The sequence below is a fragment of the Leptonotus elevatus genome, chromosome 16 (genome assembly GCF_054856555.1).
Source record: "Leptonotus elevatus isolate MCC_2025b chromosome 16, RoL_Lele_1.0, whole genome shotgun sequence".
Lineage (NCBI taxonomy): Eukaryota > Metazoa > Chordata > Actinopteri > Syngnathiformes > Syngnathidae > Leptonotus > Leptonotus elevatus.
In genome coordinates, this window is record NC_141254.1 from 14,778,127 (window position 1) to 14,794,199 (window position 16,073).

The following is a 16,073-nucleotide window of genomic DNA, read 5'->3' on the forward strand; positions in this document are numbered from 1 at the left end:
GTTATGTTTTTTTTACAGCTGTGTACCTATTTTGTTTTTATTTATGAAAGTTTGAACATTGCTTAAACAAGAGAGCAATGTGAGAACATTGCCTGAGAAACGTGTATAAAAGCCATAACAAATTTTGAATAAAAAATAAAGCTGACTACATCGCGGATTTCACTTATTGCGGGTATTTTTGGGACCGTAACCCCAGCAATAAACAAGGGAGCACATATTTAAAATACAAGAACTTGAATTAGTCCAACAATGGAGAACTTAGCATTTGTTTTCAGCAGTAATAGTGGATACAGGAAATAGAAAAATGGACAAGAAGCACATTGCACAAAAACAACAATCTGAAAATTTTAACTATCCAATGCAATCAAACGTTATTTGTTATTTAGATTGTTTCAGATCTGATTGGTGTGAATATAATTGAAGAGACTCGCGTGAATTGATGCTATTTATTGCGATTGTCTTTTTTTTGTGTTTCGAGATTGTTCCTATTTTTTTAGACTCCATGTTTGATTGCTGTTAATAAATGGCTTATAATAACACATAATAGTTATCATTTGTGATGTTTTAGGGTTTTTTTCTTCTCGGCCACCAGGCTTAGCAAGTTTTCTGGGGGAAACCCTGGAAATGTGTATATATATATATATATATACACACAACAAATATAATACAAAGAAAAACAACGCTACAATGTGATTTAAAGACCACACGCATTGCAGAGACGAGACTTACAGCGTCATCATGGATTTTAGCTGGCTGAGGTGTGGCTTAGTTACCTGGGCGACAGCAGCCTTGTGTTTCTTCATCAGTTCATTCATGTCCTCCTGGTCTTCCTCCGAGCGGGACTGCATGTCGTTCTTCTCTCTCTGAAGGCGACTCACCTGCTCCTCCAACTGATCCGCCACAAAAGAGAAAGGACGGGATGCTTTGGCGGGCTACGATAAACGGTCATTAGTGAATCTGGAAGGACGACTGGCAGGACGACGAGAGCAATTGAAGATAATCAATGAGCTCATTTAGGTTGGCAAATGTGCAGCTCGAGCAGATTGCTGCCAATGTCCAAGAGTTCGTCCTCTAGGGTGCTTCCAAATGCTTCCTTTTAATGTGAGACATTTCCAAGATGTGCCCTTGACATATGCACAGCAGTTAACAAACGCCCCCAGAGACACAAACGCTTGCGTCAACAAGTCGGAAATGCAGCTAGCGCCTCTAAGTGACGGCTATTAATGAGCAGACTGTAAGAAAAAAAAGGGCATTTTTACCCATTAGTGCAAACTGTAGAAATCAGACATGTGCCAAAGGGCATGCATTATTCTAATATCCCGGCAAAATATGATGATGCGCGCGTAATGATGTGGGCTCAACCGCGAACACGGAGAGAGGTCAAGTTCTCTCATTTTCATTTGACTTTTTAATTGACAAAAGTTAGATCGACATAAAATTGAAAAAGTGAATAGGGATTAAAATGAGAGATAAAATACTTAACTCATGTACTACAATTGATCGATTTATTTTATTTTATTTTTACTTTGGCAGTGAATGAGTTCCTGGCAATAGACTACGCAAGTGGCTAACTCACCGACACTTTGGCTTTCACCACGTCCTCCATTTGGATATGTAAATCCTCGATCTCTAACTCCATGCTCTTTCGGGCCTTCACTGCAGCCGCGCAAGTGAATTCGGACTCCTCCAGCTAGGAGAAGGGGAGGGACAAAGGTGAGAAGGTCACGGATCTGCGTATCAACCAAAGTCAACCTTAAACATTTCTTGACAATAATATGTTATATGTGACCTCACTAGTCTAATAATAATAATACATTTTTGGAAGATGAGTTATGAAGAAAAATTCTGCCATTTTTATCCATCTCAGGGGGGGGGGAGGCCATTTTGCCACTTGCTGTCGACTGACGATGACATCACAGTTGCTCAGTTTTCAGGTAACAACCGATCACAGCGCATCATCAGAAAACAGGTGAGCTGTGGTTGCTCGTTGCCTGAGCCCTGAGCAACATAGATGTTCATCTTCAGCAAGTGTCAAGATGGCCGCCCCCTGAGATTTTGCTGCTTAACTCTTATGCCACAAACACAATATTAACCAGAAAACCACATTTAGACTAGCGGGGCTGCATAGAACATTCTTTTTTTTTTTGTTGGAGTTGCGCCCTTTAAGAGTGGCATACTTGATTTTTGAACTGGGCGATCTCCCTCTTGCTTGGGGCGTTACTCTTCAGGTGGTCCAGCATAATCTGAGCATCGGCCAGCAGGACTTTGGTTCTCTTCAGGTCTTTCCTCAGCCTCTTCTCGCTCTCCACGTCCCTGTGGCTCACCTGAATGACAAATCATTCCTGTCCAGCCAGCGTGGATAAACATGCTCTCCTTTTATCACAACTCTCAGCACCTGACGAGATTCAGCAGTAAATTACCCCCCCCTCCCCTCCCCATCCCTCCTCCTCCTCCTCTCCCCCACGCACACACACACACCATCACACACATCCTGTGCTGACAGGATGAAGATGAGACAAATGGGGGCTACCTGGTCCTGCGCGCTCAGCAGTTTGGACTCCAGCTCACGTCTCTCGCGCAACACTTTTTGCTTATCGTCGTATTCTTCCTCCAGCTGCACTTCCATCTGTTTCAACTGAGAGACGCATGGACCGAGCGTCAGGGTGCACACAAACACAACAGACAGACAAAATCAAGCGTGCAACAGAGCCTCGACCGTTGTTTTGTTCTGTGTAGAATTCCAAACTTGCAATTAAATACTAGGTATCGTGATCACATTCGTAACTTCATCTTTTCCTATGAAAGAAACGGAAATGCCATTTTTGCGTTCAAGACCTACATTGTGCTCCTGCTGGTGTGCATGGGGAAGTATAATACAGACACACGCACACAGAATTTCACATCTGACTCGGTTGTTTTTCACAAGGAACACCAAAGTATTGTTATACAGCGTGTCCATAAAGTCTCTTTACAATTAAAAAAATATATATATATATTAAAATGCAGTTGATGAGATATCTTAACCAGATTTGTTCATTAACGTTTTTATTCACATAAAAAAATTATGTTTCAGATACCGTGTTTTGATGGATGGGAAACTGTTGTTGAGGCCTGCAGCAAACATGGCAAGAAATCGAGTACCATCTTGATGTGCTTAATGCAAATAATATTGCCCATATGGAGGTCTATTAAATGAAGTTAAAAAAAAATACTTTGATAAACACTCATTAAAATAAATCTAATCTAGGTAAAATATATCAAAAACTTCCTTTGTAATAAATTGTTTTAATTGTAAAGAGACTTTATGGAGTCCCTGTATTGTCTGTCTACGTGTGTTGATGCAAAATATTAACAGGAGGAAATAATTAGGTAATAATGGAATATGGTTGGGTCATGTGATAGCTAAAAAAAAAAGAAAATTATTTTTATTTAATAAATGTAAAAATAAACAAATAATAAATCTAGTTAAAATATCTCAAAAACTGTCTTTGTAATAAACTGTTTTAATTGTAAAGAGACTTCATGGACACCCTGTATTGTGTGTCTGTCTATATGTGTTCATTATACTGACAGGAAGAAATATTGAGGTAATATTGGAACGTGGTTGGGTCATGTGATAGTTAAAAAAAAACTCAAATAAATAAATTACAGTTCTCGCATCAAATGTCCTTTGATTGTGACAGTGTGCCTCAAGAAGTGTGCAGAAACTGTCACGCAATGTGTGGATATAAAAATGTACGGTATACTGACGATCGAGCCCAGAGGTCCCCAACCACCTACTGATCTGTGGAACATTTGATACAGGGCTGCATAGAGTGACTGAAAAAATATTTTATTGATCAGAGGGTGAAAGAAGTTTTATTTGAAAATCAGGTGTGTTCCCTTGTGCCTCTGCACACATGTCAAACCACTCGTCTCAGTCACATCTGCCAGTAGTAAAAAAAAAAAAAAAAAGGAAAAAAAGTAGCCCTGTAAGGTGAGCAGAAATGAGTTAAAAAAAAAAAAAGTGTTTGGAGAGATTGCTCAGAAAGGGGAAAAGGCAAAACGATGAGCTGGAAAAAGACTTGCAAGAAAAAAAGCTTTTAAGAGAAAATAACAGCTGTCCTGCTGAAATTACGGGTTCACTGCTACAGGTGATTCCATTCTGAAGTCCATCCTGTGTAATATTTTGTGGGGCTCGTAAATGTGGCCACGATGCCTTCAAAACTGCCAAAAAACGACCAATCTTTTCTTGGTGTATTGACATCAGAAAGAACTTTATCCAGTTTGACAGACAACTATGAAGATTTTTCTTAGTGTTAGTCTGGCTAGCTTTGAGCCTTTTGGGAATACGTGCATGGCTGCGACAATGAGAGGGAGCTACCTTCTTACTGCACGACCGCCTGATCTCGTCCACCTCCTCATCCTTGCTCTCAATGTCTTTTGAGTGGCTCTGTCGCTGCCTTTCCATCTCCATCTCAAGCCGCAGCTTAGCCTGAGAGGACACACGCAGAATAAAAAATGGGGGGAAAAAATAGGGGTCTCAAAATTTGTATGTTGATTTTGAGTTAATTTAAAGTTCCTTTAACACCAATAAAACATTTTTTTTACGCGTGACAGCCCTTAGAAGGCCTGTACTGGGGGAATTCCAGTCGCAATGAAGCAGACACGTCTACGTCAAAATTTTGCAGTAATAAATGTAATGATAATGCATATATTTGTGGAGACTTGGGTCAAGTTGTAGTTTACAATTTCACAACCTAGTTACTTCTTGTTAAAGATTAGATAGCTCTAATTATATGGAAGAAGAAAAAATGCACTCGGCTGTCACCAATGTCTTACAAATGCAATTATGCCATCTAGTGGCAGAAAATGGCCTCAACACAAATCAACATTACACTCGTTTTTTACAGTACAGTACATCTTTTTAATTTCAACTCAATTTTATGAATTATTATGAAATTACTGTCTCATTGACTAAAAGATGATTTCTATTAGTTTAACATTTTTCCTACTTCCTACTATAGAAAAGAAAATATTTGATTGTACATTTAGAACAGAAGTAAAATTTCCGATTAATCATGAGTTAACTATTGAAGTCATGCGATTAATTACGATAAAAAATTGTATTTGCCTGACACCCCTAGAAAAACAACATTTCCCACAATAGTTTTTCTGGTACGTTGCACGGTTGTGTGATCTTCTCATATACCTGCTCCAGCATCTGGATGCTTCCAGCTTGCTCATCCAGTTCCTCCTCTTGATCTTTCACCTTGGACTCAAGGTCACGAAGCTGCTTCTTGACCTTGGCCAGTGATGCTTCGTCCTTGGACTCCTGGGAAGAGAGATCCTGCAATTCGGCCTCCAGCTGCTGCACCTTCATGTTGGCAGCACACAAGTCTGAATCCTTTTCCTGTGGTCCAATGAGAGAACAGTGAATGGGTCTGCTTGGACAAGTGTGACGGACAAAGAGAGAGGAGAGACGGCATATAGAATATGCTCTATAAACCTGAAGCTGCTGGTGGATGTTGAATATCTCAGCCGCCATTGTGTCCTTCTCTCGAGCCAGCTTCTCCCTCAGACTTTTTTCTCGTTGGACTTCAGCCTGGGACTGGTTCTGCTCGAGATCAAATCTGACACGTAGACAAAGAAAATTAGAGATGCAAATATCAGCACCTCAAAGGGGAAATCAACTGAGGATGACATCACAGTTGCTCAGGTCTACTCGGCTCTGAGCAACTGTGATGTCATCTCCAGTCGACAACAAGTGGCAAAATGGTCGCCCCCTGAGATGGATAAAAACAATTGAATTTTGCTGAATAACTTATATTCCAAAAATGTAATGTCATGTTTAGACTAGTGAGGTCACATATAACATGTTACTGTCAAGAAATGTTTACGGTTGACTTCCACTTTAAAAAATGACTATGGCTGCGAAATTAGTAAAGCTACCTGTATCACATTATTTAACATAAATTCACACAATCTGGGGCAAGAACTTTTCAACTTTCAGACTTCTAGCATTTGAAAAAATATCTAACTACGCCGGGTAACTTTAAATTGTTTGGTTTTGAATCCGAGCACCCCCCCCCCCCCCCCCCAACTGTTCTCCCGTTCCATTAGCCTGGTGTTTTGGTACTGGGTCGTGCTAATGTGCACCATGTTTTCATCAGTTGCTGAGGCAAGAAACACTTATGGCTAGTGAACGTGAAAGCAAAGTGTTTCATGTTGTCAACTCGCCTCGTTGTAATATTTCCCCCGGTGAAGCGCAACTGAAAATAATTTCACCCACAGAGCATCTTCAATTAGCCGCAGGGGATGACTTCTCGAGTGCTTTAAATCTGAGCCATTTTCTGAGCTAATACAATTCTGCAGATTCCAGAGCCACTATTCAAATGAAGGGGATGAAGGATATTTTAGGTTCTTACCTTGTGGCAATTGGAATTTGCTTGTGAAAAAAAACACATTTTGGGATCTATTTTGTAGTTTAGTCTAGCATGTTTGTGAATTTCATGGACGCACTACGCCTTCCTGTGTGTTCTGGTGCACTGAGCTTCTAAACCCCTGGCGCATCACTAATCTAGTCACAAAAAGTAGATGAGGTTTTTGACTCGATAAAAACAGGTCTAAGTAGTAGCACATTGTGGGCATCAATCAATAGAACAGATTATTATTATCATTATCATATAAAATATATATTTTTAATGGCAAGTCCCTAATATGTTTATTATTGTAATCCTTTGAGAGAAAAAAATGGTCTAACGTATATGTACAAGATTAATTAACGTATGGTGTTCCACAGGGTTCAATTCTAGGGCCTTTGCAGTTCTCATTCTATACGCTGCTTCTGGATTCCATCTTAAGAAAACAGCGGTGGTTTTAAAGTGCTCTAGAAACATAGAGTGATGGGAGTCATAATGGATACATTTGTGCAATTACAGTACGTGTGTCTACAGTGTAAAGGATGACAGAAAGAAAGAAATGATGAAATGAGTAAAAAAAAAAAAAAAAACGGACTTCCTCTGCTTCTTTTCCAAATCATGGTTGCGGCTCTGGAGGCCCTCCAGATGACGTTGAGTATCCTGCAGCTCAGCCGTCATCTTCTGGCACTTCTTCTTCAGCTGCTGCACAGAGTGCTGCACATCCTCATTGTCTGTCTTCAAATCGGCCAGCTGCAGCATACGCGTCGTCATTTTATTTAAACATACAAAGCTGAGGCGATCAAATATTAAATATAGCCTTTCTAAATGATTGAATATGACAAAGTGTCTTGCCCTTCTCTCAAGATGTCTTTTGCTCTGCTGCTCCGTTTCCAGCTTGTCATCGAACTCTTGCTGAAGTTTCTTTTTGGTGAATTCCATTTCCCGAATAGCTCTGTTGTATTTTATGCGCCACTCACCCCCTGAAGAAGAAAATGTGACAAAATCATTTTTTCTGACATTTAGGCATCTTCTGCTTTTAATGCAGGTCATGTGGTATACAGAGACGAAGGGGCTCAAAAGCTCAACGATGACTGATACTGTGGATTATGTGGCACATTGTACAGGCTACGCTGTTTATTACATTGAAGGACTGAAATAAAATAATCTCATATGAAGTAAGACCGTTTTTCATCAAATGCTGACCTTATGAGGTCAAAACATTTGACAGGACGACTACAAAGCGGCCCTCGCATTCCACTCTAATCTCGGATAAACCTGAGCCCCGCAAGCCCGAGCACACAACAATGGCGGGGAGAGGACGACGAGACTAAGTGGCTCTTTGCATGCCTCTTAGCCGACCCTAATTCTGGAGCTGTCGGGGGCTATCAGAACTATGACAGCGTCCAGGCAGCCATTCAGGTTTAGGTTCATTTCCGAGCCTTATCATTTTTTGAGGCTGTCCATGTCCCCCTTCAAATGGCAACACCGGCTCCTCCGTCGACGCTGCTCATTAGCATTTATATAGCATAATGACAACTTGCAGGGCCACCGGCTCAGATCTCAACGATTATTTTCTCATTCATCTAAGAATTTTGATATGCTCTGTAATGGCTTGTCGGCGGAGGTCGGTTTGAGGGGATGTGTGAGCACAAGGAGGCAGAAAAGACTGCCTCGTGGACAATGCTCTCTCAGCGGGAGCTCAATTTCTCAGTAGGTGACGACCAATCAGCGACCGCCATTACTTGTATGCCTGGGAGAGAACATTTTAATCCCCTGGTGTGAAATCCCAAACTTGGAAAATATACTTAATAGCATTATGCAATATGTCTAACTGTCATGTCGCCTACTGAAACAGGCGACTAAAGCCACTGAATCCCACAGCGACAATTTGAATAAGTGAGATTTTTCAAGCTGTCCACACATAATACACTCCCCGGACGCTTAATTAGGTACACCTGAACAATCTTCCAGACATTTGTAGGAGTGGAAATTGTATGTATAATTTTGTGCCGATTATAACTACCCTGAATGGTACTGAAGTTTAGCTAAAAAGAGTGAAGTCTTGACTTCCTGGTTTTGTCATTTTTTTGGTCTTTGGCCATCAGAAATTTTACTGAGCCTGAATTTGAAAATAAAATAAACAGTACTCTCGCAGTGTAAGGATGAATGGTGTACTCGGCTTCCTGATTAAACCCCATCAACTAACCAGCGTCATCATCATCCTCCAGCTCCCCGTTGAGCTCTGATGTTTTCAAGAGCCGAGCTTCCATCACTTCCATCTCCTGCGCTTCCATTTGTTTCTTCACGCCTTCAAACTTTGCCTGAATCACACACGTTTAATGATTGATTTCCCAGTTTTGCTATTGAAAATATTTCCAATATCGCTGGATGTATTTGCCTGCAGGTCCTTCATGTCCTTCTCCAGGCGTAGTCTCTCAGCTGTTTCATTCTCCAGAAGCTGGGATGCTGACTCACTTGTGCTCCTCTCATCAGCCAGTTCTGCCAACAAGTCTGCAATCTGTCCACATACCAGATCAACAACTTACTCATCACCGTTATACGTAATAAAGAGTGTACCCCCGTAACATGTTTTAAAAAGCTTACAGTAAATGTGTTTAAAGCATGTGGGAGAATTTTTTTTTTTTTTATGGTCTCTCTATTGCAGCTTTTCACCTATCGTTGTTGGGAATAAACAGGGCTTCACTGTAACTCAAAAATAAAAATAAAAATAAAAATAAAAATAAAAATAAAAATAAAAATAAAAATCTAAATCTAAATCTAAATCTAAATCTAAAAAAAATAAAAATAAAACATCATCAATTTTTGAAAACCATCCTCACAACCCACTCTGCTCTCCAGTCGATCTGTGTTCAGTCTCAGCTCGTTGCGCTCTTTCTCCACCTTCTCCAGCTTGGACTTGTGCATCTGGATCTTCTCCTGGAGGGCAGAACAAATATTACATGGAATGTCACGTATATTAAACTAGGAGAAGAGAAAGTGTGTCAAATTGTGCAGTGGATGAGAGTTAACTCACATCTTTGCTCCGCATTTGGTCCTCAGTCAGCTGAACCTTAATGAGTGGCTGGACTGTAGTGAAGAGTTTCCACCATGGCCAGTCTTTTACACCACGGTTTTTCTGGATGTTCTTCTGGATGCAACGAATTGCTAGATCCTGAACCTGTTGGCATTACAAGAATCGTGTCAATGTATAAATGAATGTATTATTTAATACATACAATAGCAGACAACTGTACAGTTGTTATGTTAAACTAATAGAAACATGGCTGCATCTTTTAGTCATTGATACAGTAATTTCATAATAATTCATAACATTGGGTTAAAATTTTAAAATATACAGTAAAAAAAAAAACGAGTGTGATATTGATTTGTGTTGGTCATTTTTTTGCCACTAGATGGCATAATTCCATTTGTAAGACGTCGGTGACAGTTTAGTGCATTTTTCTTTTCATATTAAGAGCTATCTAATCTTTAGCATGAAGTAACTTGTGAAATTCTGCCCATTTTTAAAATACAACTTGACCTTCACAAATATATGCATTATTATTGAATTTATTGCTGCAAAATTTTTATGTGGACGTGTCTGCTGCGTTGCGACTGGAATTCCCCCAGTACAGGCTTTCCAATTAAGGGCTGGTCATTAATCATATGTTTTAAAAAAAATGTGTGGTGTTAAAGGAACTTAAATTAACTCAAAATTAACGCACTCATTTTGACACCTCTAATAACTATATAATCGCCTTATCATATTGTTTCTAAATGTATACACAACTGGCCTTACATTTGCTAATTATACTGTGCATATGTCCTAAAAAAATGAATTTGAAATCAGGAGTAATGGAAAATATTAGTATGTATGTAACTTTTGTTCCATTTACACAACCTCAATTCATCGAGCATGTGATCATATATGTGATAATATTAGCATCAACTAGCTTATATTCTGAAGCAATATCCCCTAAAAGTTTCAAAGTGAATGGTCGGGAATCGCAAGAATAGTCATTTTACCACAGCTATATACGATATCAAATAAAAAATTAAATAAAATACATCAAACTATTCAGCATGTATCAACAAAAAAAGTTTGTTTTTAAGCTTTGAGGGATGTGCACAAATCACTTTCCTATTTGTTGCATCTCCCACTTTAATGCTAATAACCACGACATGATAAACATTTCATGAACCACGGTTGTTTTATTGCTGGTGTATGGGTAAGCAGCTATCCAAGGGCTTGCCAGCCTCCTACTGAGAATTTCAGCCAAGTGTGTTCCAAGGCTGCAAGCTAATTTCTGATTAATTAAATCAAACACGTTGGCAGCTCATTCTAAGTATTACACGATTTCCATGCTGCTTATGCATGAGGCTCTTTCGCAGCAGCAGATTACGGGGCAAACCCAATTAGAGCAACACAATTCTCAGCATCAGGTACATAGCGCCCTGAAGGTATTCCCTATGACCAATTAGGATTCGTCACACTAAGAACACCTCACAAGGAGGAAAATGCGGCCGATTCGTGACACAAGTCTCACTTGTCTGAGCTCGTCAGAAATGATTGGAAAACAAACAAATAATTGTACGACGTGAGCACCGTGTATAAACACTTTAGCATCCATATTACATTAAGGCAGTGTGACAACCGCGAAGGCAAATTACAAGACAACTGCATTACAGCTAAAGATGTGTTTGGGCTTTGTGCACATACAACCATATTTGTATGCGTATCAAACACCTAAGAGCTGCTACTGCTGACACCTTAATCTCATTAGTGAGATTAGTATATTCATGTTTTAAAGGATTAACTCCACATGCTGATGTTGGACAAGAGGGCCTGGTTTACAACCTCCGTTGTCGTTGATTTCAAATGTGTTTAATGAGGCTGAGGTCAGGTTTCTGTTGTTAGCTGTTAGCACAACAAAGTTGCTAGCATAACATTGTCCGCAATGTCTTGGCAAAAGTGACAATTAAGACTTAGGGTGTTGTCTATAGTGTTTGTCTCAGCATCTTGGATGACATTCAAAATCAATAGAGACAGAATAAGCAAGGAAACGTGGACTTATTTTATCACATCTCTCTCTCAGCAACCTTGCGTTAAATGACATTAAAAATCAATGGGGTTCGTGATTGGACAAAGACCAATAATTCCTTAAAGCAGTTGTTTTTCACCTGGGTTCCATCAAACCCCAGGGGCCTATCTGTGCTGCGGGGAATTTGGTGCGTTCAGTAGTCGCCTTTGGATTGTTGTGATGGTGCATCGTGTGACTCCTTTATTATTGTAATTTCTTCTTAATAAGTATATATCGAGCAACGGAACGTATGGTGTTCCACAGGGTTCAATTCTGGGGCCCCTGCTGTTTCCATTATATCTGCTGCCTCTGGGTTCCATCATAAGAAAACAGCGGTGGTTTCTTTAAAGTACTGTTATAAATTACTTAGAGTAGATTGTTGGGAGTCAGCGTCCTAACTACATGATTTGCAATGCCAAATTCAGCAACTCTAGTCCAGTACAACTCGCTATCTAGCAAAGCTAACGGAACTTTTCCTTTAGCTGCATGGAGATAGGGAACACAAGATCACAACACTTTCTGAATTCAAGGTGAAGAGAGCCAGATTCGAGTTTACATGCAGTTGCATTGACGAAGAAAATAGTACTGCAATAACATTCATCAAGCGATCTTTCACTGCAAACTCCTCGGCATCCTTGAGTGCAAAATTCAATTAGGAAGATCCTTCGTCAGAATGTTTAACAATCTCTCAAATGCACTTTAAATGATGAAAACGGAACAGAACATAATGTACACTGCCGCCTTCTTATGCGTATGTAAATAGAGGAATCTATTTCTGCTTCATACTGATCTCAATGCCGATATGTGAAAATATTTACAGTACGTTAAGAGGGCGCCTGAAGGACGAAACTCACAGAGCGGGAAATGACTGCTGAAACAGTCGTGTAAAGCTGTTTGTCCTTGACAGACAAAGGACAAAAACAAGATGTGAATGCATTTCACGTGGGCATGGCGCAACTTCGCATGCCTAACATGCCAGGAAAAATCCATCAACAGACATTCCGTCACATCAACATCTATCAACAAGCCTGTCTTCCATCGGGAGACTAACATCTACCCCTCATGCCACCTGGATTATTCAAATTCGAGGAAGAAACATTGTGGCCCTATAAATTTTCCCCAAGTGATAATAGGGAAGAAGGCGCAGATGCAAATCCATGGGTGACGAATTGCAATTGTGCAGGATTTGAGTCGAGTTTTTAAGTTGCAATATTACCCATCACTAGATGAATTTTTTTTGTGGATTTTGAATGACATATATATACCTAAATAATATAAAAAATTTTAATGGATTTATTTTTGTGAAGAAATGCATACAATGAGTTTTTGAACTTAATATTGGGTTGATGGTATTTTTTATGCAAGAGAGTAAATTGGGGGGGGGGGGCGAATACAGTAATTGGTTGTATTGTCATTTGCTTCAAACTCTTTGTTGTTCGGTGAGCACAACGGATTTTTTACTACAATGTACATTGAGAAATGTATCTTAAGAGCATGTATTTATTTAACTTTCCATACATAAGACGTATCAATACTTCATAAAAGTCCCAGTCACCGCGTACATATGACGTATTTATACACCATAAGCATTTTTTCATGCAAGAGTGTACAGGAGGGTCTGACTGAAGGATTATTTTTAAAAAATCATTAAAAAAAAACCTCTGTATTTAGATGTTTGAGTTGTGACAAAAGAAAAATGAATATAACTGATATCTAAAGAATGGAAAAAGATAGAAATCCTCTAATCTTTCTTTTGGTAGCTTCCATGTTTATATAGCAAAAAAAAAACACAATAATCTGTGAGCCTTGCAAGATCAGTCAAAATCCAGTAAAATGGCCGATATTGAAGGAGTTGCTCCAATGAAAATGTCTGGGATTAAATGAATTAAATATCTAAAACCGCATTTTTGCCATACATATATTTGGGATGTCTGTGGTCCTATATGCCTCCAAATGGAAAAAAAAAAAGCCCATCCCTGATCTTTATGAAGAGAAATATATAAAACTCACTCAATAATTCACTGCAGTCATGCATCTGATCCAGTGCTCTGCTGTCAACTAAGTGAATCAGAGTTAATGTATGCCCTTTAGGTGTTAATATTATGTACAAACCATGTGTAACAGTTACGTTGCAATAAATCAAATACATTGTGGTTGCCTTAGCAGCAATGTTTTCAAATTTCCTAGCGGTTGACCCATAAATGGTGTCCACTGTGTGTCTTTGCATGACTGTTTCACACTGCTAAAATTGTTGTTAATCAGTGTCATCTATCTCCCCGCACACTCAACTCCCACTCACTGTTTGCAACTTGTGATCTGATTAGACTACATATTAGAGAACTAGGGATGGGTTAACACAACTGTCAATTACATGGCAATATATGAATATAAATATAATTTTATGCACTTTCACTTTCAATTCATCGGGCTGGATATATTCTATGAGCAAACGACCCCGTCTTCGCCACACTTTTTTTTTTTTTTATTCAAGAAAATAAATATGACCATGAATGTAATATGCATTACCACAAGGACAGACGAGACTGAATGACCCCATATCCCTCGCAACCACAAAACAAAAACCTATAGATCTCATTTTCCGGGCCTGCCTTAGCATTCAACACATTTATGATTGCATATTTCCGTCACATGGCACCGATGTGATTCTACTGTATGAGAGAATACCATTATAAGACAAAATAGCATGATATCTTATCTTGCCATTATATATACATTTTCAGGGAATAGGAGCCATAGGCACGGAACTGGACACTTTGCAAATTGATTTTATAATTGCACAGTTGCCAAGCAATTTCACATCACTTCTTGCTGCTGAACTTGAAGAAGATTAAAAAAAAAAAAAGCGCCAGGCTCTTTGCTCACTTCATAGTGTGAATAATGGCCTTTAAACATAGAAGTGTAAATAGAAGAAAAATACAACTGAGCAAGATATCTGCTCCGGAACATCATGTTATACTGAATGGCGATTATGAATTTTGAATTCTGTTGCTGCTGGTTCAATAATCACATAGAAAGGGAGTGCAGGGTTGCATACATAATATGGAGGAGGTCTGTGGAGACTGGTCTATCATGTGCTCGCACGTGCGTGCCTGTGAGCCGGGGGGGTGGGGTGGGGGGTAATTTATTCTACTGAATGAATGGGTATTACATCTAATTAGAGAAGAGAATAGGAAACCCAGTCAGAAAGGTATTTCTTTAACAATATCTAAGTTGTAGACCGCAGCTCTGTATAATGAAATAAATGTTACCAGTAGGAGTTAATAGGAAAAGTGAAGGTTGCTGTCTACAATTGGTTTTTCGGCAGCGTCTTGTAACCTCTATTCCATTCCGCACGACTCCGCCAAACAGCTCCCTCATGGACCTTCACCTGTAGCTTGCTCTCATTCATCCTCCGGTATTTAGTCCTTTTTGTTTGTTTATACCATTTTGAAAAGCGTTCCGTGTAAGCCATTTCAAATTCCATTAGTGTTCACAATAGTTTGTACAACCACTTGGTTGAGTCTGTTTATTTGCAGCGTCCTTGAGTAATTCATAATAAATAGTCTCTTGTGGAGTTGCTGCATTCTTTCTTGCCTCTATCCAGCCACAACCGCAGCACAATCAAATATCGTCCCGACAAGCTGACTGCATGTGTCATATTAACTCATTCACTCCCGGCCATTTTCGCTGAAGCAACCCCCTTCGCTCCCGGCTGATGTATTGGAATTTGACTGATTTTACAAGGTCCACAGAATATAGTATATTTGTATCTGTATCCGTTTGGCAGCAATTAGCATTAGAATATAGTTAAGTTTCATCACTATTCGCAAATCTGTGAAAAGAGCTGGTTGCAATATGGCCCAGGTTGATCTCTTATACTCTGCTACCACCTGCTGACTATCATTGCTTTAAGCGACCTCTTCAGATCAGAGGCAGCATCTCAAAGCCTTCTGTATGCTCTAACATGAAAAAAATATGCAAAACTTTTGGGGACCATGGCAATATTTAAAATCGAACATTTGTATACGTTTTGGGGAGCAAATGAGTTAAAGAGGGGCAGCTCGAGTTATTTGATTCTTGATTGGCAGCTTCATGAAAGTTTCCACCCCTTGAACATGTACTACTTTTGATTGCATTGCTTTGTCATCTAAATGGTAATGTGGCTATTTTACATCCTATGTATTTTCAGTTAAGATGATACTGATAAGCATGAGGTATTTTTGCTTACCTTTCTCTTTTTAAAGGCTTGTCTTGCCAGATAACCTCTACAGGAAGCTTGGAATAGGATTAAATTACGCTTGGTTTGCTCATCCCTCTGTTCCTCCAATGTTGCCAAGATTCCAGCTTTGAAGAATAACTAAAATGGAAAAAGATGTAAACACACACATATTAATAAAAGAACACATAAGGTAGAATATCAAACTACATAGAGGAGTGAGTTTAATGTATAAAACATTAAATCAATAGGAAACAGTCTGATCCATAGACAGTTGGGTTTTATTTCGGGACAGAAGCTTGATTACGTTACCATCCTTGAAAAATTAGCCCTCATTTGGACTAAAGGATAAAAAAACAAAACAAAAAAAAAACA

At 39.2% G+C, this 16,073-nt stretch overlaps 1 protein-coding gene across 6 annotated transcripts in view; it reads right to left on the bottom strand.

Annotated features, from left to right (window-relative positions):
• The window catches only part of LOC147160909 (unconventional myosin-XVIIIa-like), a 71,827-nt gene that overhangs the window by 14,710 nt on the left and 41,044 nt on the right, over positions 1 to 16,073 (bottom strand). For all 6 annotated transcript variants that reach the window (XM_086098685.1, XM_086098689.1, XM_086098688.1 and 3 more), the window contains 14 exons: positions 15,711 to 15,839; positions 9,436 to 9,579; positions 9,249 to 9,338; positions 8,800 to 8,919; positions 8,608 to 8,722; positions 7,254 to 7,381; positions 6,997 to 7,151; positions 5,489 to 5,612; positions 5,192 to 5,392; positions 4,364 to 4,474; positions 2,531 to 2,635; positions 2,178 to 2,324; positions 1,577 to 1,690; positions 774 to 890 (listed from right to left, as the gene is read on the bottom strand). In XM_086098685.1, the coding sequence (XP_085954811.1) occupies positions 774 to 890; positions 1,577 to 1,690; positions 2,178 to 2,324; positions 2,531 to 2,635; positions 4,364 to 4,474; positions 5,192 to 5,392; positions 5,489 to 5,612; positions 6,997 to 7,151; positions 7,254 to 7,381; positions 8,608 to 8,722; positions 8,800 to 8,919; positions 9,249 to 9,338; positions 9,436 to 9,579; positions 15,711 to 15,839 (1,800 nt within the window). The remainder of the gene's footprint in view (positions 1 to 773; positions 891 to 1,576; positions 1,691 to 2,177; positions 2,325 to 2,530; positions 2,636 to 4,363; positions 4,475 to 5,191; positions 5,393 to 5,488; positions 5,613 to 6,996; positions 7,152 to 7,253; positions 7,382 to 8,607; positions 8,723 to 8,799; positions 8,920 to 9,248; positions 9,339 to 9,435; positions 9,580 to 15,710; positions 15,840 to 16,073) is intronic.